Genomic DNA, 24,802 nt, shown 5'->3' with positions numbered 1-24,802 from the left:
CTGTTAATGATAAATTCTTTATTAGAGTATTTCAGATTCAAGAATCTCTCTCTCCCTTTCAAACATGAATTGTCCACTTAGATATACTGTGAGGCAAATTGTGTCTTCTTAAAACTTAATTGATAATACAGTAAAGGCTTGTAGCCTAGTCAACCTGTAAAAGGAGCCATGTAATTCCTTCCCCCAATGTGATGGTTAAAAAGGAGTGTACTGTGGTCACAATGATACAGACTCTGTTATCACTGGGTTAGAAAATCCCACATATGACTAATAGGTGATTTCAGTTTCATTTTAGTTTCGATGTTCAAGGTTTACACATCCCTTAATTATGCTTATTTTCAGAGAAGAAGAAATGAAAGATTCCCAGGATGAAGATTTTTCAGAAGGGACTTTGAGTTAAAGAAGGCTTCTTATATGTAACAAGTAAGCCCGTATTTTACATGTTAAGTTTGATTGATAAATGAAAGTCTGCTTGTTTGTATTTCTTTCAGGTATCTTCTTTATTGTGAAGAGATCATCTACAGTGGGCAAAGGTTATGTATTTTGGCTGGCAGCCAGGTAGCCACATAGCTGGGTTGACCTCTGAATGAAATTGTATTGAAACTGTCCTATTACGTCAGTAAGTGTCCTGAATTCTCTAACTGAAGTCAAATTTTGTAGGTGGCATTATTTCTGCTAAGGTGGTATTGGAACAGTGATCAAGTGTAGGGATAAAGATGAACTATCCTTCATGCAAGTTATACAACTATGTGGTTACTGAAGGAGCTGCAGGCCCTTTTTTATGAGAGCTTCTATGTTTATTATGTACTTTGCTGTGTAGTTTTCCTTCTAGTTGGCGTTATGTTCTGTTTCACTAAATTAGGAATTTAGAAGTTGCCAGATCAGATTAGTTTATTGAGTCTGATGTTCTGCCAGTAATGCAATTTCTAAGTTTCTTAGAAATTATTTTTTCCCATCTTGTAAATCTTGTCTCAAAATGGCTAGTGTTTTCCTTATGCATGCCAGGTAAAGGAAGCTCTCTTTGTGGGGAGAGTGATTAAGAAATGCACACATGGAGGTCTGCCTCGTTTTATTGCCCTTTGCTTTATTGTGCTTCTCAGATATTGTGGTTTTTACAAATTGGAGATTTTGGCAACCCTGCATTGAGCAAGTCGACCAGCACCATTTTTCGAACAGCATTTGCTCCCTTTGTGTCACTGTCACATTTTGGTAATTCCCGCAATATTTCAAACTTTTTCATTATTGTTATATTTGTTATATATGGTTATGGTGTTCTGTTATTAGTGATCTTTTACTCTTTTTTTTTAAAAAAATATTTATTTATTTATTTGGCTGCGCTGGGTCTTAGTTGCGGCACGTGGGATCTTTTAGTCGCGGCGTGCAAACTGTTAGTTGTGTTGTGGCATGTGGGATCCAGTTCCCCGACCAGGGATCGAACCCAGGTCCCTGCATTGGGAGCATGGGGTTTCACCCACTGGACCACCAGGGAAGTCCCAGTGAACTTTTACTCTTGCAAAAAGATTTTGACTCGCTGAAGGCTCAGATCATGGTTAGCATGTTTTAGCAATAAAGTATTTTTAAATTAATGTATACACATTTTTTTAGACACAGTGCACACTTAATGCACAGGCTTTTAGACAGAATTGCACACTTAATAGACTGCACTATAGTGTAAACATAACTTTTATATGCAACCAAAAAATGTGTGTGGCTCACTTATTGCGATATTTGCTATATTGTGGTGGTCTGGAATCAAACCCACAATATCTCCAAGGTGTGCCTGTATATTGAAATCAGTTTACTCATTAGAGATAACTCACCTAAATACCAACATCTCTAAGCCTCAGTTCCATGATCTGTAAAATGGGACCAATGATACCCTTCTTATAGAAATTTGTGAGAATTAAATAAAATAAAGTTTGTAAAACACTTCACACGTAGTAAATACTCAGCAGTGGTAGCTACTATTCTTACTATCTATTCTTCCACTATATATGGCAATATTTTTTTTCCTAGATGGTAAAGCTTAGGAAAGTACGTTTTTTTAAATGATGTTAAAACAGGACTTGGGTACACATTAAACACATCCAATATAACCATGTTACGGCATCTGCCAATGTTCTGTGGAATTTTGTTCCACATGCTCAAAATCTAGTACATTAGACTTCCGAACTCACTATTCCTTCCACCTGGCAATCTTTTTCATATGACAGCCACATGGCTAATTTCATTACTCAAATGCCACCTTCTTAGTGAGGCCTGCTCTGACCATTCTAATTAAAATTGCAACCTGTGGTGCACCCGCCTCTACTCCAACTCCTTAACATTGCTCTGTTCTTTCTATAGTGCTTATCACCTTCTAATACCTAATTTACTTATTATTTTTATCGTTGATTGACTATCTTTCTCTGCTAGGATGTAAGTTCCATAATGGCAGGGATTTTTGTCTCTTTTGTCACATGATCTATCTCAAGAGCTTAAAATAGCACATGGTAGGTTTAAGTAAATATTCAGTTAAACAGAACCTTTTGATTAAATCTCATTCTCCTAAGCTCCATGCTTATACTGGGCATGATGTCTTTCATTTTAAGATTAGAAACTTATTGCAGGGAAATTCGTGGCCTGCTAGATTGGAAATACTCAGATTTTAAAATTATTTTTCCATCCTGTTTGGCCACGACATTCTTGACAGGAAAAGTAGTGATAATGAGCTTTCGTTTTTTTCTGTAAGAAGAGTGAAATATCTTTTAATATTATTCTGAAGACTTGTAAACAAAATACTTAAAAGTGCTAAAATGACAAGAACACTGTTAAGTATTAGGTTGTGTTTTTTTTAAAGTAACACTTTCTTCTCCTAGTTTTTAAAGTAATAAATGTTCTTTATAGAACACAGGGTGTTAGTCTACTCAGGCTGCCTTAAGAGAATACACCAGACTGGGTGGCTTACATGACAGAAATTAATTTTTCTCACAGTTCTGGAGACTGGAAGTCCAGCCTCGAGGTGCCAGCAAGACTGGTTTCTGGTGAGGCCTCTTTCTTTGGGTTGCAGATGGCTCCTTTCTTGCTGTGTCCTTTCTTATAAGGACACCAGTCCTATTGGATTAGGGACCCATTCTTGTGACTTCTTTCAACCTTATTACCTCCGTAAAGACCTATCTCTAGATACAGTCACATTGAGGGTTAGCACTTCAACATATGACTTTTGGGAGGGGAAACTATTTAGCCCATAAATATAGAAAAGAATGAAAAAGAAAAAAATCATCTATAATACCATTAATTCCCCAGATAAAATCACTGCTAACATGTTTTGTATTTCTTCAGTCATATTTCCTTTGCATTTTCAAAGCTTTGAGATTATAACATAGTATTTTTTCACTTAACATTCTTTAAAATGAAGTCAAAGATTGCAAATGCAGATGCTTACAGATGTCAGGCAGACAGGCAAGATAATAATGATAACTAACATTTATTAAGCCCTGACTATGCCAGGTACTTTTCTAGAGGTTTGTATGTATTATATATATTATCTTTCTTAACCTTCACAGTAACACTCTGTGGTATATACCATTATTATCTCCATATTTCAGAGGAAGAAAATAAGACAAAGGGAGGTAAAGGAGCATATTTTAGGCCACACAGCTATTAGGTAGGTGAATTGGCATTGAGACCCAGCTGTTGAAATGACTGAAGTGTGGTGGCTGGCTACTGTGGTGAACTTGAGAGAGCCTATGCCATTAGGGGGGTACCTATTGCTGATGAAGGAATGATAGTCTACTGTAGCAGATCTTTGAGTTTTTCAGTAGCAGGGAAAATTCTAGATTTTTGTATGAAATGTTAGCAATTAATTAGGGACTTCCCTGGTGCTCCAGTGGTTAGGACTCTGCGATTCCACTGCAGGGGTCATGGGTTCGATCCCTGGCTGCACAGCATGGCCAAAAAAAAAAAAAAAAGGACAGTTAAAGAAACCACTGTTGAGTCACACAAATCTCATCTGCAGGTTGCTTTCAGCTTACGTTTATAAAATAGGGTTCACAGTAGTAATATCTACCTCCTAAGTTTGATGTAAGAATTAAATGAGGACATTTTATGTACAGCATTTAGCTCAATGCCTGGCACATAGTGGTAAGTAAATGTTAGCTATTATTAGTAGAATAAATACTTTCTCCAGTCATCAAAATTCTTTATAAATATCATTTACTATTATTTTTGTTTTAAGAAATTATATAATACCTTAGTACATGTCTGTTGTAAAAAACTCAAACAATATGAAAGAATATTTAAAGGATTAAAATTGCATTTGCTTCCTACTCCCAACTCCTTTCTCCTCTCCATGTATAATTAGGAAGCATATATTACAATATGCTATATTTATCCTTTTGGTACTTGCTTTTTTCACTTAATGTGTCTTTAGATCTTCCAAAGTAGGTTATACAAAGCTACTTCATTCTTTTTAAAGGTTGCATGGTGTATTCTTTAGTATGGATGTACCATAATTTATTGAATTAGGCTTCTCAATTGTCATTTGGGTTGTTTTCAATTTTTTGCTATTTTAAAAAAGGTTCTGCGAAGAGCATATATCTTTGTGCACATCTGTAAGCATTTCCCTATGCTTGATTCTTAGATGGAATTACTGTATCAAAGCATATTAAGAATTTTCGGGACTTCCCTGGTGGCGCAGTGGTTAAGAATCTGCCTGCCAATGCAGGGGATATGGGTTTGAGCCCTGGTCCAGGAAGATCCCACATGCCGCGGAGCAACTAAGCCCGTGTGTCACAACTACTGAGCCTGTGCCCTAGAGCCCGCGTGCCACAACTACTGAAGCCCATGTGCCTAGAGCCCGTGCTCCACAACAAGAGAAGCCACCGCAATGAGAAGCCCGTGCACTGCAACGGAGAGTAGCCCCCGCTCGCTGCAACTAGAGAAAGCCCCGCGCAGCAACGAAGACCCAATGCAGCCAAAACTAACTAACTAAATAAATAAATTTTTAAAAATGCTTTAAAAAAAGCATATTAAGAATTTTCACAGCTACTGTACCTTTGTTAAATATATTTTTAGTAGCTTTGTAATATTCCATTTTATGACTCTACCATTATTTATTAACTCCTTTTGTTGACACATTTAGATGATTTCCAGGTTTTTGCCACTATAAATGGTGCTGTGGTAAATGTCTTTGTGAGCAGGTTATGTGTTTTAAAAGGTAAGTAGTCTGAGAGGAAGTTGTCAACTATTAAGTATATCTCTGACACTTTACTTTCCCAAAGCTATATATTATAAAAAGTATATTTAGTGGTAATATATTATTTTTAGAAAAAGTAGGACTTTGATAAAATCATGGCCTAGGGTTTTTAATACTATACTCAAGATTTTTAGCATCTTTTATGATGTTTCATTTTAGGTGTTGTCAGCTGTAATGAAGAACACTGTGAGACAGAAGATTGAATAAAGCCTTGTAACAACTGGATTAGAGGTTTAGAAAAGAAAGTTAAAATTAGTCACTTTGGTTTTAGTGTTCCAATTTCATAATATTTATTCTTTCTTTTAAATAGATTTAGGGAGTAGAAATTAAAAATCAGTGCTACACGAAAGGATGCACTAATATTTGTTTTTTTTTTTCTTTTTGTATGAGAGAAGGAGGTAGATAACCAAGAGATATAGTGATTCATAATGAAATATACTAAGTTAAATTTTATGATGTCGGTTCTTGGCATTATAATCTATGTAACTGATTTAATTGTGGACATCTGGGTGTCTGTCAGGTTTTTCTATGAGGGACAGCATGTTTTCGGTATTTTAACAGTAAGTTTTATGCTCTTTGGAACACTTGTGGTCCAGTGTTTTAGTTATTCTTGGTTCAAGGACGATTTAAAGGAATCAGGCCAAGAAAGTCAGCATTGTTTTCTTCTACTTCATTGCTTGCAAGGAGGAGTTTTTACAAGGTGAGCATATACTTTTGATCATTAACACTATTATTCTTTTTTTCAGACAGAAGCTACCTTTCTGTATCTGGGTAGTCAGATGTACAAAGGTTCCCTATTTGCATGTAGCACAAGGGTTACTTGCTTCTCACTAGCAGTGCTTGTGTGAGTCATTGAACTCTCAGAATTTTCCAGGTTCATTAACATAATATTTTAATTTACCTAATTAAGTTACTTTTTCTAATATGTTATCACTTTTTTATGAGAAGGAAAAGGACTCATTTCTATGTCTTTTGAATCTTTTCTCATCTATTTTATATTTTAAGACTGATTATGTAAATATAGCCTTTCACTTGCAACTCTGATAGAGCACTTAATTTTTTAAGTTAATTGTACCATTGATTTAATGAAGTGAAATTTTTACTGCAATAACGCAGTAACCATGTGGTTAGCTTGGTACAGAATCATCCACAGAACTAAAAACAACCTTAAGAATCATGTTGTTTAAAGCCTGTTTTCTGGTTAAAGAAAATAGAATCTAAATAAGCCCTGAGAATTCTGTGATTTTCCATATACCTAATTTCATATGACCTTTTCTTCATTATCTTAAGAGATTTAATTCTGTTCAAAGCGATATATATATTAAAAGTAAAGAGAAGAATTAAAGACAGATATAAAATCATTGTTTTTCGTAGTAAATTTTATCTGTATAAACAGTTGAATTGAAGCCTAGCTGTTATGGCAACATGGTAATTCAGCTTTTGAAAATGGACATTTACAATGTATAAATGTAAAATTGCAGCTTATAGCTGTTGTCACTTTTTAATGTTATAATTGACCTTGCATAGTGTGAAATAAAAGTTTAAACACTGGTGTAAAAAAAAATAAAGACATATTAAGAGGATAACGTATTATTTTGCTACAGTTAGGTTTTGAAGTTGGGCCATTTTTTTTGTGGTACGCGGGCCTCTCACTGTTGTGGCCTCTCCCCTTGCGGAGCACAGGCTCCGGACGCGCAGCTCAGTGGCCATGGCTCACGGTCCCAGCCGCTCTGCGGCATGTGGGATCTTCCCAGACCAGGGCACAAACCCGTGTCCCCTGCATCGGCAGGCGGACTCTCAACCACTGAGCCACCAGGGAAGCCCTGAAGTTGGGCCATTTTAATAGCCATCTTTCCTGAGAAAGATTTTAGTGGCAGTAGAATTCTAGATGAATAGTTATTTTCTCTCTGTATATTATATTCTCTCATCTTTTTGTTTCCATTGTCACTATTGAAGAGTTAAATGTCAATCTTACTGTTGCTCTTTAAAAGTATTTTGTCTTCTTTTTTTCCCTCTGGCTGCTCTTATGATTTTTCTCTTTATCTTTGGGTTTCTAAAGTTTATGATATATCCAGGTATATATTTACTTTTATTTCTCCTGCTGGGGATTTGCTGGTTTTCTTGATACTATAGATTATTATCTTCCATGAATTCTGCACAATTCTCAGCCATTATCTTTTCTAACATTTTCTTTACCATATTTCTGTCTCTTTTCCTTCTGGGACTCCAAACAAATTTAAGGTAGACCTTCTTGCTGTATCTAACATGACTGTTACATGTTAGATTGTTGATTTGAGATTTTTCTTGTTTCCTGAGGTAAGCTTGTATCACTATAAACTTACCTCATAGAACTGCTTTTGCTGTGTTCCACAGATCATTGTGTTCTCATGTTTATTTGTCTCCAGGTATTTTTTGTTCCTCTTTGATTTTGTCAGTGATCCATTGATTGTTTAGTAGCATATTGTTTTTGTTTTTTGCATTCTTTTCTCATAGTTGATTTCTAGTCTCATGCCATTGTGGTCAGAACAGATGCTTGATATAATTTCAATATTCGTAAATTTATTGAGACTTGTTTTGTGGCTTGTCATGTGATCTATCCTGGAGAATGTTCCATGTGCACTTGAAAAGAATGTATATCTTGCTGCTTTTGGATGGCATGTTCTATATATAATCTGTTAAGTCCATCAGGTTTAATGTCATTTAAGCCCAGTGTTTCCTTACTGATTTTCTGTCTGGATCTTATGTCTCTCCACCGATGTAAGTGGGTTGTTAAAGTCTCCTACTAGTGTTGTGTTACTGTCAATTTCTCTCTTTATGTTTGTTAATATTTGCTTTATGTATTTAGGTGCTCCTATGTTGGGTACATATGTATACCCATATTGTTATATCTTCTTCTTTGATTGATCCCCATATCATTATGTAAGTCCTTTTTTGCCTCTTGTTACAGTCTTTGTTTTAAAGTCTATCTTGTCTGATATACGTATTGCTACCCCAGCTTTCTTATGATTTACATTTGCATGGAATACCTTTTCCTGTACTCTCTCTTTCAGTCTGTATGTCTTTAGATCTGAAGTGAGTCTCGTGTAGGCAGCATATATACAGGTCTTGTTTTTGTGTCCTTTCAGTCAGTCTATGTCTTTTGACTGGAGCATTCAGTCCATTTACATTTAAAGTAATTATTGTTAGATATGTCTTATTGCCATTTTGTTAACTGTTTTGGGGTTGTTTTGTAGTTCTTTTTGGCTTCTTTCTTCTTCTTTTGCTCTCTTCCCTTGTGATTTGATGACTATCTTTAGTGTTATGTTTGGGTTTCTTTCTCTTCTTTTGTGTATATATCTATTATAGATGTTTGGTTAGTTATTACCATGAGGTTCATGTATAACAATCTGAACATTATACTGACAAGTGATTATTTTAAGGTGATGATGGTTTAAGTTCAAACACTTTCTAACAACCATGCATTTTTGCTTCCTACCACCCATGTTTACCGTTTTGACATCATATTTTACATCTTTCTGTTTTGTGTATCCCTTAACTACTTATTGTGACTATAGATGATTTTACTACTTTTATCTTTTAACCTTCCTACTACCTTTATGAGTGGTTGATCTACTACCTTTACTGTATATTTGCCTTTACCAATGAGATTTTTCCTTTCATAATTTTCATATTTCTAGTTGTGGTCTCTTTTCCTTAGAGAAGTTCCTTTAACGTTTCTTGTAAAGCTGGTTTAGTGGTTCTGAACTCTTCTAGCTTTTGCTTGTCTGTAAAACTTTATATTTCTCCTTCAAATCTGAATGATATCCTTGCTGGGTAGAGTATTCTTGCTTGTAGGTTTTTTCCTTTCATCACTTTGACTGTATGGTGCCACTCCCTCTGGCCTGCAAAATTTCTATGGAAAAGTCAGCTGATAGTCTTATGGGAGTTCCCTTGTACATACAGAGATTCTTCATTCTTACTGATTTCTTTGCTTAGGAGTTAGGGATGTGGGGACAAGTAGGTAGCCATTTGGAAAAAAATATGTGACTTATAACTGGACCTTCACACAAAGTTCAGGGTTAGCCCATGCTCTAACATGGCACGTGATCTTGAAAAGAGTTTAGCCTGTTCTGTGATGAAGGTGAAATCTTTAGAAGTATGTTGATAGAAACATAGAGATGAGTACAGTATTGGGAGAGTTTTAAAATGTTGTAGTTTATGTCTTCAGCTTCCCAGTCTTTGATATGACAGAATATGTGCTCTAACTCCTCCTAACCAGAAGAAAATCTGAAAGGATAAACTGGCAGAGTTTTGTTTCTGGAGTAGCACTAGGCACCCCACCCCTCCCCAACCCCCAACACTAAATCCCAAACCACATGGACAAGAAAATAGCTTTTTCCCCTGTTTGCCATTCAAATGGACAGACCACAGATTGTAGAAATTGACCAGAATGGAAGTAAGAGGAAGCAATAGCCAGTATATGCAGCATAAGAACAGTAACGGTTTTGATTCACTTTAGAGTTGGGATAATTTCAGATTGTATGTTATGGACTATACATCTAGGTAAAATACCAGACACCAGGATAAATTTCAAATGAATCAAATATTTAATGTAAAAATACTTATATTATAAGAAAACATGGGAAAATTCCTTTATAGCCTTGAAATGGGGAAAGCCTTTCTAACCATAACTTAAAATCCCTAAGCTATAAAAATTATAGATTTGATAATAAAAAATGCATGCTAATTAAAAAAAGCAAAAATCTCCCAAACAAACAAAAGCAAAGCAAAAAGGAAAACAGCTTTAACAGGAGACAATATTTGCAATTTTGAATAGAAAAAGGGCTAGTCTTTTAGTATTTAAAGAGCTTCTGAAGTCAAAAAGAAAAAGGTCATCCACCCAATTGAAACATGGGAAAACAGTGAGGATAGTTCAGAGAAGAGGAAATGCAAATGGCTCTTAAGTTGTCTGAAGGATGCTAAGCCTTGTTTATAATTTTAAAATTGCCAATTAAAACTTCGCTGAGATATTCTTCACCTACCAGACTTGCAAAAATCCAAATGATAATACGCTCTCTTGGTAAGGCATGGGAAAACAGGTATTCTCATACTTTGTTGATGGGAGTATGGATTGGTTATGGGAGTATGGATTGCCCACCATCCCTGTGGAGGGCAGTTTGACCATATTTCAAATACACATACATACCTTTAGGCCAGAGGTTCCTCTTCTGGGAATTTATCATACTTGCAGACATGTAAAATGACATATGCACAGCTTTTCAATTGTAGTATTCTTTGTAACAGCAAAATATTAGAAACAATTGAAATGTCTGTTGGTAGAGTTTATGGTATACCTATGTAATGGCACACTACATAGCTATTACAAAGAATGATAAAGTACTTTATGTACTGAAATGGAAAGATCTCCAATATGTACTTTTAAGTGAAAAGACAAGGTGCATACAGCAGATATGATATGCTACAGTCTGTGTAAAACAAAGTGGTGAAAAGGCATATATACTTATGCTTGCTTGTATATGCATAAAGAAACTCTAGAAGGGTACACATGAAAGTAGTAACTGAATTCTCATGGTCATAGGGGAGGGTGAAAACTGGGTAGTTAGGTCATAGGAGTGGCATGGAGTTTTTTCAGCGAATAACTTTTTAAAAAATTTTTGAATTATTTGAATATTTTGCCTATTCAAACAAAAGAAGAAGAAAAGGAAAAATTGAATTAGGTTTGCTATTAGTGATAAACAGATACTTGATAAACAGACACTTCCCTCTTTTTGTTTTTCTTTTTCTTTGTATTTTCTTAGTGCAGGAAGTGGCAGAATACTGAGATGAATAGTGAGAAATGAGCAAAAATTAAAACGTAATTAATTTAAAACATAAGTTCATAAAAATGGGAAAATTATCCAAGGGTCTGTCTAAACTAAGTATGGAAAAACCTGAGATTTACTGAACTACAGATTCACTTCCCTACAGAATAGATAAATTGAGTTTGTGTTGGTAGATGAAAGACAAGGAATGTCAACATGAATTATTTATTAGGTGTAAGTGCCTGTTGCTACTAAGTATGTTCTCACTGCTCAGGGGTCTGTGGAGTAGAACATTTCATTTTCCAGAATATAAATTAGATGACACTTCTGTATTTCCATTTTATGTACTATTTGTGATAAAACCTTTCTCCTTGCCAAAGGAGACTTTTCCTTTGATGGGTATATGGAAGGCATTTGTATTATTTAAAATATGGAAGTTATTGTTGCTCTTTTAAAATAACTGGTAAAAAAAGTTCAAATCGTGTGAAAGAAAGTACAATGGAGATGAGTCTCCTTCCTTCCGCAGGTCCCTGGGCTCTTTATGGAGTTTCTTAAATGGGCATTAAATAGTTGAACATTTTTTCTTACCTATTCTTCTATTTAAAATGCTTTAGAGAGAGGTCATCTGGTAATGTTCAAATTTCCTAGGGTGCAATATTTATGAAACTTGAGGATCTGGGCCCTTTACTTAAATCTCTAAATATTTGAGGATTTTCCGAGGTATCTTATTGTTGTTGATTTCTCATTAAATATTGTTTTGATCAGACAACATAATTTGTGTGATTATAGTCTTTTTACATTTATTGGCTTGTTTTGTGGCCCAACATATAGTCTAACTTGGTGAATATTCCATGTGCATTTGAAAAGAATTTGTAAATTGCTCTTGTTGAGTGTAGTGTTCTATAAATGTATAAATTAGGGCAATATGTATCAACATATTATTAAACATATTATTATAAAACATATTATTAAACATATTATTAAAATCTGCTATATTCTTACTGATTTTTTTCTTTTGGCCTACCTTTTCTTTCAATTACTGAGAGATGACTGTTAAAACACTCTAATATTGTGGACTTATCTTTTTCTCCTTGTACTTTGAAAATTTTTGCTTCGTGTATCTTCAAATGCTATTATCAGGTACATTCAGATGTCTTCTTGAAAAATTGATTCTTATATCATTATGACATGACTCTTTATCTCTGTTAATACTCCTTGATTTGAAATGTATTTTGTCTGGGATACTAATATAGCCATACTAACTATTTTTTTGTGATTTCCTTTCAAACTATTTGTGTCTTTTTTGTTTTTTAATTTTATTTTATTATTTATTTTTGGCTGCGTTGGGTCTTTGTTGCTGCACGCAGGCTTTCTCTAGTTGCGGTAAGTGGGGGCTACTCTTTGTTGCAGTGCGCGGGCTCCTCATTGCTGTGGCTTGTCTTTGTTGTGGAGCATGGGCTCTAGGTGCGTGAGCTTCAGTAGTTGTTGCATGTGGGCTCAGTAGTTGCAGCTCTCAGGCTCTAAAGTGTAGTCTCAGTAGTTGTGGCACATGGGCTTAGTTGCTCCGCGGCATGTGGGATCTTCTGCTACCAGGCCTTGAACCCGTGGCCCTTGCATTGTCAGGCAGGTTCTTAACTACTGCGCCACCAGGGAAGTCCCTCAAACTATCCGTGTCTTTATGTTTAAAGAGAGTCTCTTCCAAATCATATAGAGTTGAATCTTGATTTTTTTATCCAGTTTGACAATCTTTTATTGAAACTTTCAATCCATTTACATTTCATATATTACTGTAATTATTGATATAGTTGTCTTCTGGGCCTACATATTGTTTTATTTTTTCTGTTTGGGTTCGTTGAGCTTTATGTTGTTTTTGATCAAATTTGGAAAATATTTTTCGCCAGTATGTTGTCAAGTTTTTTTTTTTCCTGCCCCATTCTCTCTCTCTGTTTCTTTTGGGACTTCAATTACACCTTTGTTATTGAGGTTCTGTTAATTTTTTTCATTAATTTTTTCTCTCTGTGTTTTGTTTGCTAATTTCAATATCTGGGTCATCTGTGGGTATGTTCTTATTAACTGATACGTTTCTATTAACTGATTATGCTCTTTAGCATAAGTTACATTTTCCTCTAAATTTGCATATCATTTAATTTTTTATTGTGTAGTGGACATTGTGATTGATACCTTGTAGAGACTCTGGTTTCTGTTATCTTCTGTTGAAGAGAAAGCAGATAGTTAAATTATTGGCAAATTACCTTGACGTGATACAGAGGCTTGGTTTAGGCTTTGCTAGGGAAGGTCTATTTTGCTTTTGTTCTTAGTCCTAGGGGAAGTCTTACAGACCTGAAGTATGGTCTTTACTCCTAACTTATCACCCTTTTGGCGTTTCAATGGGATGCTTGAAGTATTTACCAAGCCCCTCCAGTTTGGTGGAACTTAAACTCCAGACTCTTCCCTGTGGTAGACAGCTGCCAAAATCTCTGCTCATTCTTGCCATTTTTCCTCAGTTCCTTGGAGCCTCACCCTAGCTATACATAGTAAGGGGTTGGCCAAGGATTTAAGGAGGGTATATGCAGATTTGGGAAGTTTTTTACTCTGTGGCTCCCTCTTTTCTAGGATCCCTCTTAATTTCTAACCACTCTGGCAGATTCAACCTTAGTTCTCTCACTCTTTGAGCCAGTAATAATTCGACTTTGTGCTTGAGCTGTATCTACTTTTTGCCATTTGGACTGTGGGATGCTGGTAGAGGAAAAGCCAGATAAATGCATCTCATGCAGTATGGTTCCCTTCTTTCAAGGGTTAAGTGCCCTCATCCTTCTTCCTACTTTTGGTTGCTCTTTAGTGCCTTGTTTTCTTTAATATTTTGTCTGTAATTTATCATTGTCATCAGTAGGAAGGTGAGCTTGATACAAGGGAATTTCTCATCACTGGAAGCTGTTTCCTCTTTATCTCAAATAAAAGAATACATTGTGATAAAATATGCTAAGAAAGCTCCTTCTGTTTCTTTTTCTTTGGCCTCTTCATCATTTCTCCCATAAAACTGAAAGAATATCCTATTGATTAAAAAATTATATTCATACTCCCCTTCTCATGAAATTATCCTCAGATAAGCAGAACTTTGCATAGGTTTGCTATTAATTGCTACAAAATTGGAAAATATTCCTCTCTAAAGTCACTGGAAATATTAATGTGCACATCTGTAAACAGCTCCATCTTTTTTTTGTTGTTGTTTGTTTAACAGGCACTGATATACCACTTAACATGTGCCAGTTACTGGTCTAAACATTTTACATGTATTAACTCCTTTAATCCTCATATCAACCCAATGAGGTAGATATGGTGATTACCCCTTTTTCAGATGAGGAAACTGAGGCATCACTAGGAAGTGATGGAGCAAGGATTTGAATCCAAGCATCCTGGCTTTTTAAGAGTCTGTACACTTAATCACTGTGCTCTGCTGGCTTTCTCACTCTATGCTGTCTGTACTGATTTTGTTCTAGGTATGTACTTGTTAATATTTGTGAATTTTTCAAGTTTTTCAATTAGCAGTATCTATCCTCCTGCTTTAAAAGGATAGATACCTTTAAGAACATACTGTATTACATATCAGTCTTAATAATATACATACAGGAACTCCCTATTGTGCCAGATACCCAGAAAAGGCTCAAACATAAATTCACTTATAAATCTCACCTATAAATCCTAGACAGTGTTAATCATTTTTTTTCCTATACTTTTACAACATAGTATTTACATTTCTGTTGAGTGGTTATTTCTTCTGCCTTGTATTGCAGCTAGCAGTGTATAGGCTTGACCTTCCTATTAGGTTGTAAGGTCATTGAAAGTGGAGGTCATGTCTTCATCATTTTTGTAGACATTCTACCCTGGCATCTAGTCCACATTGAATATAATGGACCATGTTATTCTAAAACTGTGATGGTAAAAAATATACTTTTATTTGCTAGGTGAAGAATCTTTGCATATCCATATATGTATACATCTTGTTTAAAATGAGAATATCTTATATTTGTGTTTTACTTTCAACTTTCCAAAGTCCTTTCATATCTACTGTCTCTTTATCTTTATGGAAAGATTGTCATGAGCTCTCATTTATTCATTCATTCAGTAAATATTTTCTTAGAGCGGCTATGTACCGGTACTATTTTAGTTTCTCAGGATATAGCAGTGAACAAAACAAAGTCCCGGCTTTCATGCAGATTTCATTCTTGTGAGAAGGTACAGATAAGCAAAAATGTGTCAAGTGATGATAAAGAAAAATGATGTAGGATAAAGAGATAGAATGCGATGGATGGTGTGATCTGGAAAGACCTCTGTGAGGAACTGGTATTTGAATAGAGACCTGAATGAAGTTAAGGAGTAAACTTGCAAAATCTCTGGGGTTTAGGAGAGTTCCAGGAAGAGGGAGTAGCAAAGACAAAGGCCTTTAACTTGGGAAAAACAGTAAGAAAGGTACACTGAAATTGTGGGAGAAATGAGAGGGAAAGGCAGATTATGGAGGGCCTTGTAAAATGGCGTAAAGACTTTGTGTTTTATTCTAAGTATGATGGAAATCATTGGAACATTTCGAGTGGAGGGGTAACATCTAAATTATGGTTAACAGGTTCAATCTAGATGCTGTGTAGAAAATAGGATGTATAGGAAGCAGGAGTAGAATCAGAGAGACCAATTTTGAGACTATCAAAGTAATCCAGGCCAGAGATGTTGGCTGCTGAAACTAGGATGGAGGCAGTGGAAGTGATAAGATGTGTTTAGATCTGGATATATTTGAAGTTAGAGCTAAGAACCAACAGAACCTGCTGAGGAAGTTTTATAGGGTATGAGAAAAAGAAAGAAGTTGGAAATTATTCCCACATTTTTGGTCTGAGCAACATGGTGCATGTTAGTGCCATTTACTGAAATGGGAAACATTGACAGAAGGAGCAAGTTGAAACAGGATATATATCACTGCCCTCATTTTATATATGGGGAAACTGAGGTGTAGATAAAGAGTTTTGATAAGCTTTGGGCTAGAATCCTGGTTGTCTTATTGCTAGCCTCAGATATTTTTGAAATAAGTGTTTCAGTTATTTTTGTTATTAATTTTACTTGGATGATGATAAGTCATGTTCATTTAAAAATTCTTTGTAAAGAAGAGCCTGAGCAAGGATGTTTTAGGAGTCTTTGAAATTTTATGTTTTCCAGGGTGGTAATGGTCACAGAGCCTAGCACCTTGTAGATTATGGAGTACAGCTGACCCTTGAACAACATGGGTTTGAGCTGTGTGGGTCCACTTATATGCAGATTTTTTTCAGTAGTAAAGACTACAGTACTACACGATCTGAGGTTGGTTGAATCCACGGATGTGGAACTGAGGATACAAAGGGCCAGCTATCAATTATGTGTAGATTTTTTGACTGCACAGAGGGTTGGCATCCCTAACTCCACGTGTTCAAGGGTCAACAGTAATTATTTGCTAGATTAAACTGAAAGAAGATTCAATCTCATCTTCAACCTTGACATTATCATAAGGGCATGTATTTGTCTTTTAGTTAAGATAAATTGCATGAAGTGGAAATTGCAGTTTGTCTTTCAGAAAATAGTGGTTAAGACTAGGAATGATAAGATATAGGTTTGGACTTTAGGTCTGCCCCTTACTCTCTGCGTAACTTTCAGCAAATCACTCTACTGTTCTCAGCCTAACTTTTCCTGTCTGTGATTTGGGAATAATACCTACTCATCTCTCATAATAACTGTGAAGATGAAAGAAGATCATGTATGCTTAACAGTGCTAGCACACACTGGCACATCAGACATGCAATAAAAATTGTGGAGTCTTAAACCTCAATAAAGCTACAATGAAATATTTACATAGTTGAGAGAAATTTGTAGTAGAGAAAGTTTGTGGGAAAATTCTATTCTTAAACACATGTTGCTTTTTTTCCAAAATTATTATGTAAATTAACACACATGTTATAAAGAATCTATTACTGAAGATAAATATTCATGTTTACTTTACAGGTATTGGTTTGCCTTGAAAAAGGGTTATCATGTGGCTTTCAAGTACACCAGCAAAACGGATAACTTCGTGGAAGAACAAATCGATCCTCATAAAGAAGTTATAGATAGGGTGACAGATTTGAGCATGCTCAGGCTATTTGAGACCTACCTGGAAGGCTGCCCACAACTTGCTCTTCAGCTCTACATCCTTCTGGAACATGGTCAAGAAAATTTCACTCAGTGTAGGTCTTTCTTAATAGCCTGTGTTAGATGGATGCCACTGATATTTTATGTCAACTGTGTAACTCTTTGGCAGGTTTTAGAATTATTTTTATTGTTTTTCTTTTTAGAATTATGTATTTTTTTTTGAAAAAGAAGTACATGGTTCAAAGGTACTTTGAGGTATATAAAGGTATACTGTCTCCCTCTCCCTTTCTTCCTTTCCCTTCCTTTGTCTGCCCAGAAAACAAACTATTTTTTTTGAACATTTTAAATTTATTTTTTATTTTTTAATAGATCTTTATTGGAGTATAATTGCTTCACAATACTGTGTTAGTTTCTGTTGCACAACAAAGTGAATCAGCCATATGCATACACATGTCCCCATATCCCCTCCCTCTTGAGCCTCCCTCCCATCCTCCCTATCCCACCCCCTGTAGGTCATCGCAAAGCACCCAGCCGATCTCCCTGTGTTATGCTGCTGCTTCCCACCAGCCAACTATTTTACATTCAGTAGTAAAACAAACTATTATTGTCAGCTTTCTGATGATTCTTTCAGAAAAAAAAATGTAAAAGCCTATCTTTCTCTTTCCTTCTCTCTCTCTCTCTCTTTTTTTTATAGAAATGGTAGCATAAAAGCCATCTTTGTTTTTTGCACTTAACATATCTTGGAGATCTAAACATATCAGTACAGAAAAAGCACCCTCATTTATTTTTCTTATCAGCATAGTATTACAAATTATGGATGTATCATGAATTATTTAACAGGCTCCCTTTTTATGTTAATTTAGGTTGTTTCTAATATTTTACTGTTGCAAAAAAGCTGCAGTGAATAGTCTTATGCATGCATTCTTTTGCATGTGTGAAGTTTAGCCATAGGGTAAATTCCCAGAATCGCAATCATTGGGTGAAAGTGCAAGTGCTACAAAACTAATGAAAGTTTTGCAAATCGGTTGATACGTTGCTCTTTTATAGCAGATTTCCTCATTAGGGTTAAATGTACATTTTTAAAGGACAATTTGGTATTTCCATTAAGAAAATCTTTTAATAGGTGTTTAATTTGGGATGTTAAAAGAACTATTTATTTGCTAAAAATAGTCCCAGTTTTCATTAGTGACTAGGATTCCATGCAGACTTGGATTCACCTCAGAGTAACAGATTGTCCTCTCCCCTGGAGTTACCTCTATGCTAGACTCACCTGTGAGAACACTTCATTTCCCCAAACAGTTTTCTTGGTCCCAGTTTCCCACAAACCTCTAGATTGTAGTCCCTTCTAATATTTTTACCTTTACTTTGATTGTTAGTGCACCACTGAAATGAACCTACTGTGTATGAGACCTCTTTTTCCTTGTGATGCAAAGAATTTGTGGGTTGGGATTTATTAGTCCCTGAAGCTAAAGTTCAGCATATAGAGTTTACAACCTGTATAATGGTAGATCTACTGATGTTAACTGTGGCTGCTTCTGTGTGGTGGGATTGTGAATGATTTTATCTATTTCATCTTCCTTATACTTTTCTGAATTTCCAAATTTTCTACAGTAACCATGTATTGTTTTGATAATCAGGAAGAATAATTCAAAATGTAAAAAAAAATCAGTTTATATATAGAACTACTTCAGAAGACTGAACAAATTCTTTTATCTTTGTTCCTTCTGAAATCATGCTAAAGAGGAGAGTAACAAGTAAAAACAGTATAAACCCATAAGGACAAAGAGAATGCAGAGTAGAATAGCAGATTAGAAATGTCAACAAATATTTAGGAGATGGAAAGCAGTTAGAAAACTTGGGTTATTCAAATCAGTTCCACCACCACTAAAAGGCTAGATTATTTGAATCAACTCTCCCCCTGAAATTATCTAAAACAATTGGTTAAGTATTTTCAAAAGTCTTCATAAAAGCTTAAAACAATCTGATACAACAGGCAAAAATATGCATGAAAGTGGGAATGCAGCAGGGTTGAGTAGGACTGTGAAGGCTTTATACCCTGAGGGTTTTTACTGAACCTTATAAACAAGCAGATCAGTTTTGATGGCTTCCCAGGGTGTGGAGGACTGGAGACAAAACTCAGGGTCTTCACAAGGGAGGGACATCTGGTAGAAAATCCTAATCCGTAAAACTGGCACTCCAAAAGTCACCCTCCTCAGGGTAAAAGTGAAGTTACCTACCTCTAAATGAAACTTGACTGCATAAACAGAAATAATACTATGTGGCTAAGAAAAAGAAAGAATGAAGACAAGCAGTAGCATGAAAGTCAGGTGGAAGATGGATGGAGTTAAACTGTTTTAAATTCCTTGTATAGTTCAGGAAAAAGGTAAAGCAAAAGTGGATCCGCGTGTAAAACAAAAACAATTAGAGAGACCCTATTTTTGAAAAGAAGAATGTAATATTAGGAAAACAGAATTATGTTAGTGTGCTTGGGCTGCCGTAACAGAATACTATAGACTGGGCAGCTTAACCAACAGAAATATATTTTCTTACAGTTCTGGAGACTAGAAATCCAAAATCAAGGTGCCAGTAGGGTTGGTTTCTCGTGAGGACTCTCTTTGGGTTGCAGATGGCCACCTTCTTGCTGTGTCCTCACATGTCTTTCCTCTGTGTATGGAGAGAAAGAGAGATCTCTGGTATCTCTTTCTATTCTTACAAGGATACCGGTCCTATTAGATTTGGGCCCCACCTTTACGAACTTACTTAACCTTAATTGTCTCCCTAAAGGCCCTATCTCAAAGTATAGTCACATTGGGGGTTAGGGCTTTAACATATGAATTTTGGAAGAATACAGTTCAATTCATAAAAGACATGAAAGTAAGCATTCTTTTAAAAATAAAATAAAGAACAGTAAATTACAGGGATAAGAAAGCTGACCAATACCACAAATTTCACAAGAGAAAGAAAAGTAATATATTTTTATTATTTTAATACTCTTTTATCTAATTTTTTTGGCTGTGTACTCTGATTGGGTTTTGATTTGATAATGATTTTATGATATAATTTCCACAGAGAGAAAAGAAAAATTCAATCTTTTTTTCTAGCATAGTTAATAGAAATCAGGTTTTTGTTTATTTTTAATTTAGAGAAGTTTCAACTTCACAAAGTATTGATAATACTATAAGTATATTTTTTGATTGTTGTCACATTTGGGGACAACTCTACCAGTGTCTTCAATAATGTGGTATAAGATCAGAGTATATCAAGATTTTTTTTGATGAAGTAACTAATTTTAAATACTGTTTGAATTGACAACACTTGTTTATTGTCAATGTCTCCTTTAGTGAATAGTGGGAGTCTTTTGTTTTCTTTACTGGTGTCAATAATGTCAAATCAGAAGAAATTAATAAGAATCTGTATAGATGTGATTGGGCAAGGTCATTTCATATCGGGAGAAACGCATAAGCAAAGGCGTGGTTTGGCAAAGACAAGGAATTCCTTTTGGATAGAGTATAATGTACAGATTAGATTAGCAAAATGAGGAGAAAAAATATTGGAAACAGGTAGGTAAGTGGGAAATGGGAAATAACGTCAAACTAATAGTGCCAACTGGATGAGGATAGACCATCATGCCTTAATATTAAGGAATCAAAGGCCTGTTGACAGCAAGATAGTGAAGTGTTAAGATCAGGCAAACTACTTGAGAATCCTAGATCTGTTACTTACTAATCAGAATTATTCAAGCAAATCTTGTAAACATATCCCCCTAAACCTAAACTATTCTCAACTCAATTTCCCTTTAGCCAGATCCCCAAAATGACCACAGCTTGCTTCAATGCACCTAGGGAAAATGTGAGAGAGGAAAAGTAAGAGACAGGGAATTTTAGTAACTGCAATGAAAATACCTTATTTTTCCAACTTTTATAAAATATATATGACAAAGTGAACACATTGCCAGGGCTTTGCCAGGCTTGGAAGGAGTCTGGGCAAGTGTAGGTCCCTGAAATTTAAGCTTCACTACCTTCATGATAAATCTACCTGTGAGGTAAAAATACTGATTAACTTTAAACTTTGATATGTTTAATATGCATGTTGTGATTTCTAGGGAAGCCATCAAAGAATAAAAACAGCATATCTCTGAAAGATGTGGGTTACTAGATTGAAAGGTTGATAAAAACGGCCCATACCAAGCCCATCATTATAACATTTCAGAGACGCAAAGATGAAGATAAGATTCTAGAAGATTTGAGAGAAAATAAAGATCATTTAAGGATGGGGAAATTGAATGGCTTTGAAATTCTTAACCATAACACTTGAGATTAGAATTTAATAGATCAATGACTTCAAAGTTTCAATGGAAAACATTTTTAAACTTTGAATTCTATTTCTGTTGAAACTGTGTATCAAACATGAGGGTAGAATAAAGACATTTTGAGACATACATGGTCTCAAAAGTTTAGCTTAGGTACAACTTTTCTCAGGAATGTCTGGAGAATGCTTGATCAAACCATGAGAACGAAGCAAGAAGGAAATATTGGAACAGGAAACAGGAAGTCAGCACTGAAGAGAGGTGAAGGGAAGTTCTGGGAAGACAGGAAGCAAACCTTGACAGCAGCCACCTTTAAGCAGAAGGATCATATTATTAAAAAACAAAAAACAAACAAAAAAACCCTAATAGATGTATATAGGGGAGTTTAATTAATTAATTTGAAGAATTTGCTGAGAAATACTGATGAGTCATGAAAAACTAAGCAAAGTAAGTAACAATGAAAAGTTTTAAAAGAAAGGAAATATGATCAGAATGTAGTACTTGGCTGAGCAGTCAAAGAGGCTGTACTTATGTAGTCATAATAAGGTAAACACTGGATATTGATTTTACCAAAAATTGTGATGTTACTCTTTTGGGTAGAAGGAGAGAGAGGAAAATGGAAGGAGGGTGTGTATATATGTGTGCATGTGCAAAAATTTCCCCTTCCCACGTAGGAAATTAATAATCAGAGTCTAAAGTAGATAAGAAATAGCACAGTATGTGTTTTATTTAGAAATATGGCAATACATGTCAGAAGTAAAGGTAGAAGAGTTGATAGTAATTTTTTCTGAGGGTCATGGCTAAGAGGTGAGAAGGGGTAGAGCAGTCTACTGCTATTTTCTTATAAGTTCTTTAGCACTTACCAACTTTTAAAAACAATGTATATGTACTGGTTTGGTAGAAATTAAAACCAATTATAAAAAAGATATCACAGGGAAATTTAGGGGAAAGTGATGTTTTAATTCAAATATTTTTGAATTAAAGAAGAAAGAAAAGAAGCCCAACTAATTGTGCAGTTCAGAGTGGTATATGCTAAAACCAGGAGAGTTGACAAAGACATTTATAATCGTCTTCACTAGAGGATCTATCTTAAGTCTGCCTTCCTATCCTAATATATAGCCCTCCAGTGAGGCTGAATGGGAATGATGAGCATTCTCTATTTTACTCCAAATTATTTCCTTCTAATTCTCTAATATCTTTGCTTTCAGTTTTATAAGTCCCCAGCTTTGAGTTCACATCCTTCTACTCTACCATCTTGAGCTAATCTCAGTCTCCAGCTTTGAGAGTGGGGCTAATGACATGCCTTTCCAAAGTAGTAATGAACTTACTTTTCTGTTATTTGTTGGGGAAAAAATGGGATAAAGGTGCCAAGCCTACAGAAATTTGTAAGTTTTAGATCATGTTTGTTCATTTGATCCATCATCTTAAAGATATGGGAAATTGAGCTGTTGATACCTCATACTTACATTAAATTTTCTGTTTAACCTCTCTCCCTTCCTTTCTTCCTGCCCTCTTCTCTCTCATGATGTCATTTCCTAGTGAATTAGGTATATGCCCAAGGTCAAAGCCAAAAAGACTGGAAAAGCTAGGACTATAACTGTAGTCTCTTAGAGAACTTCCAGAGTATGCAGTTTCCATTGTACCAGTTGCTCAATAAAATTTGTCCAGTGAATTTATTCACCATCTTATAAAGCAGTCTAATGTAGTGGTTAAGCACACCAACTTTGGAATCAGGCAAATTTCAGTTCAAATCTCATCTCTCTGAAACTTGGTGGCTGTGTGACTTGGGTCAAGAAATGTATATATATTCTCTAAGCATTAATTCCCTCATGTGTAATATAGGAATATTAATATCTATTTCAAAGGATTAAATGAGATGAGTATATAAAGTACCTGATGTGTTTATGGGTGTGTATATACAGATGAAGCATGTATGGCATATAGTAATTTAATATTGCTATTATTATTCCTATAACTATATCTTAAAAAAATTTTTGTTTTGTAGATGCAGCCATCATGGTCTCTTGCGGTGCTATTTCTTGGTCGACTGTTGATTATCAAGTAGCTTTAAGAAAATCCTTACCTGATAAAAACCTCCTTAATGGACCCTGTCCTAAACTCGTATATCTCTTTTACAAGTTGTTTACATTATTATCTTGGATGTTGAGTGTTGTGCTTCTTTTGTTCTTAAATGTTAAGATTGCTTTATTCCTGTTGTTATTTCTTTGGTTTTTAGGTATATTGTGGGCATTTAAAGAACAAACTGATTTTTGTGCTTCCATAGGTATGGAATTCATATACAGGATTGTTGTTGGATTCATTCTTGTCTTTACATTTTTTAATATTAAGGGACAGAATACCAAATGTCCAATGTCTTGTTATTATATTGTAAGGGTATTGGCCACATTGGGGATATTGATTGTGTTCTGGTCTTACCCACTCTCTATTTTTAATTCAGACTATTTTATACCTATCAGCATCACTATAGCTCTTACTCTTCTCCTTGGAATTATTTTTCTTATTGTTTATTACGGGACTTTACACCCAAACAGAAGTGAAGAAACAAAACTGGATGAAGCTGATGGAAAACCAGTTCAAAGAGATTGTAGAATGAAGTATTTCCTAATGGAATAAGGTATTCACTTAAGAGATATGTTTTCTTATTTTTTGTTTCATTGGTTAGTAAAGAAAAAGTTTGTGTATATGTGTGTTATGTCTTATTTTTGCCTTCTCTAATTTGAGGGCAGTTCTAGTACATTAATTATGTATGTTAGAGAGTATAATAATGTTCTTATTATCTAAGTTAATTTCTCACTTGGTTTTGAAGATCTTGGGTACTTAGATATATTTGCCTATGGCCTGGTATCTTGAGCCTGAACTGAAAGAAATGGTCTCATTCCCATAATTAGAAGGCTGGAATTGAACTTCCCTCCACCTTTTCCCTCATTGTTTCTGAGCTAAAACTGATGTACTCGTAGTGGGGAAATAAAAGGAAGAGAAGAGCAGGATACTCATTCTTCTTTCCTCTATTTTCTTGATTAAGTGAATATATTTTGAGTTGGGGACAGATTGAGTAGAGGAAAAGGAAAAGGAGGGAAGAGGAAGAAAAAACAGAAAATTGACCGTTTTAACCCATCTTAACCATTTTTTTTTTTTTTTTTTTTTTTTTTTTGCGGTACGCGTGTCCCACCACTGCGGCCCGTTTGGCTGCGGAGCACAGGCTCCGGACGCGCAGGCTCAGCGGCCATGGCTCACGGGCTCAGCTGCGCTGTGGCACGTGGGATCCTCCCAGACCGGGGCACGAACCCGTGTCCCCTG

At 35.3% G+C, this 24,802-nt stretch overlaps 1 protein-coding gene across 1 annotated transcript; it reads left to right on the top strand.

Moving 5' to 3' along the window:
• Positions 1 to 343: 343 nt before the first annotated feature.
• Positions 344 to 24,362, top strand: XKR9 (XK related 9). The gene is made up of 4 exons (XM_027127863.1): positions 344 to 423; positions 5,396 to 5,936; positions 17,053 to 17,273; positions 23,490 to 24,362. The coding sequence occupies exons 2-4, from the start codon at positions 5,665 to 5,667 to the stop codon at positions 24,116 to 24,118; spliced, it is 1,122 nt and encodes a 373-aa protein (XP_026983664.1). The 5' UTR covers positions 344 to 423; positions 5,396 to 5,664; the 3' UTR covers positions 24,119 to 24,362.
• Positions 24,363 to 24,802: the final 440 nt, after the last annotated feature.

The sequence above is a fragment of the Aethalodelphis obliquidens genome, unplaced genomic scaffold (genome assembly GCF_003676395.1).
Source record: "Aethalodelphis obliquidens isolate GAN/ISIS:26980383/991018 unplaced genomic scaffold, ASM367639v1 scaffold33, whole genome shotgun sequence".
NCBI classification, from domain to species: domain Eukaryota; kingdom Metazoa; phylum Chordata; class Mammalia; order Artiodactyla; family Delphinidae; genus Aethalodelphis; species Aethalodelphis obliquidens.
Note: the sequence above shows the minus strand (reverse complement) of the source record. Positions and strands in the feature narration are given on the sequence as shown.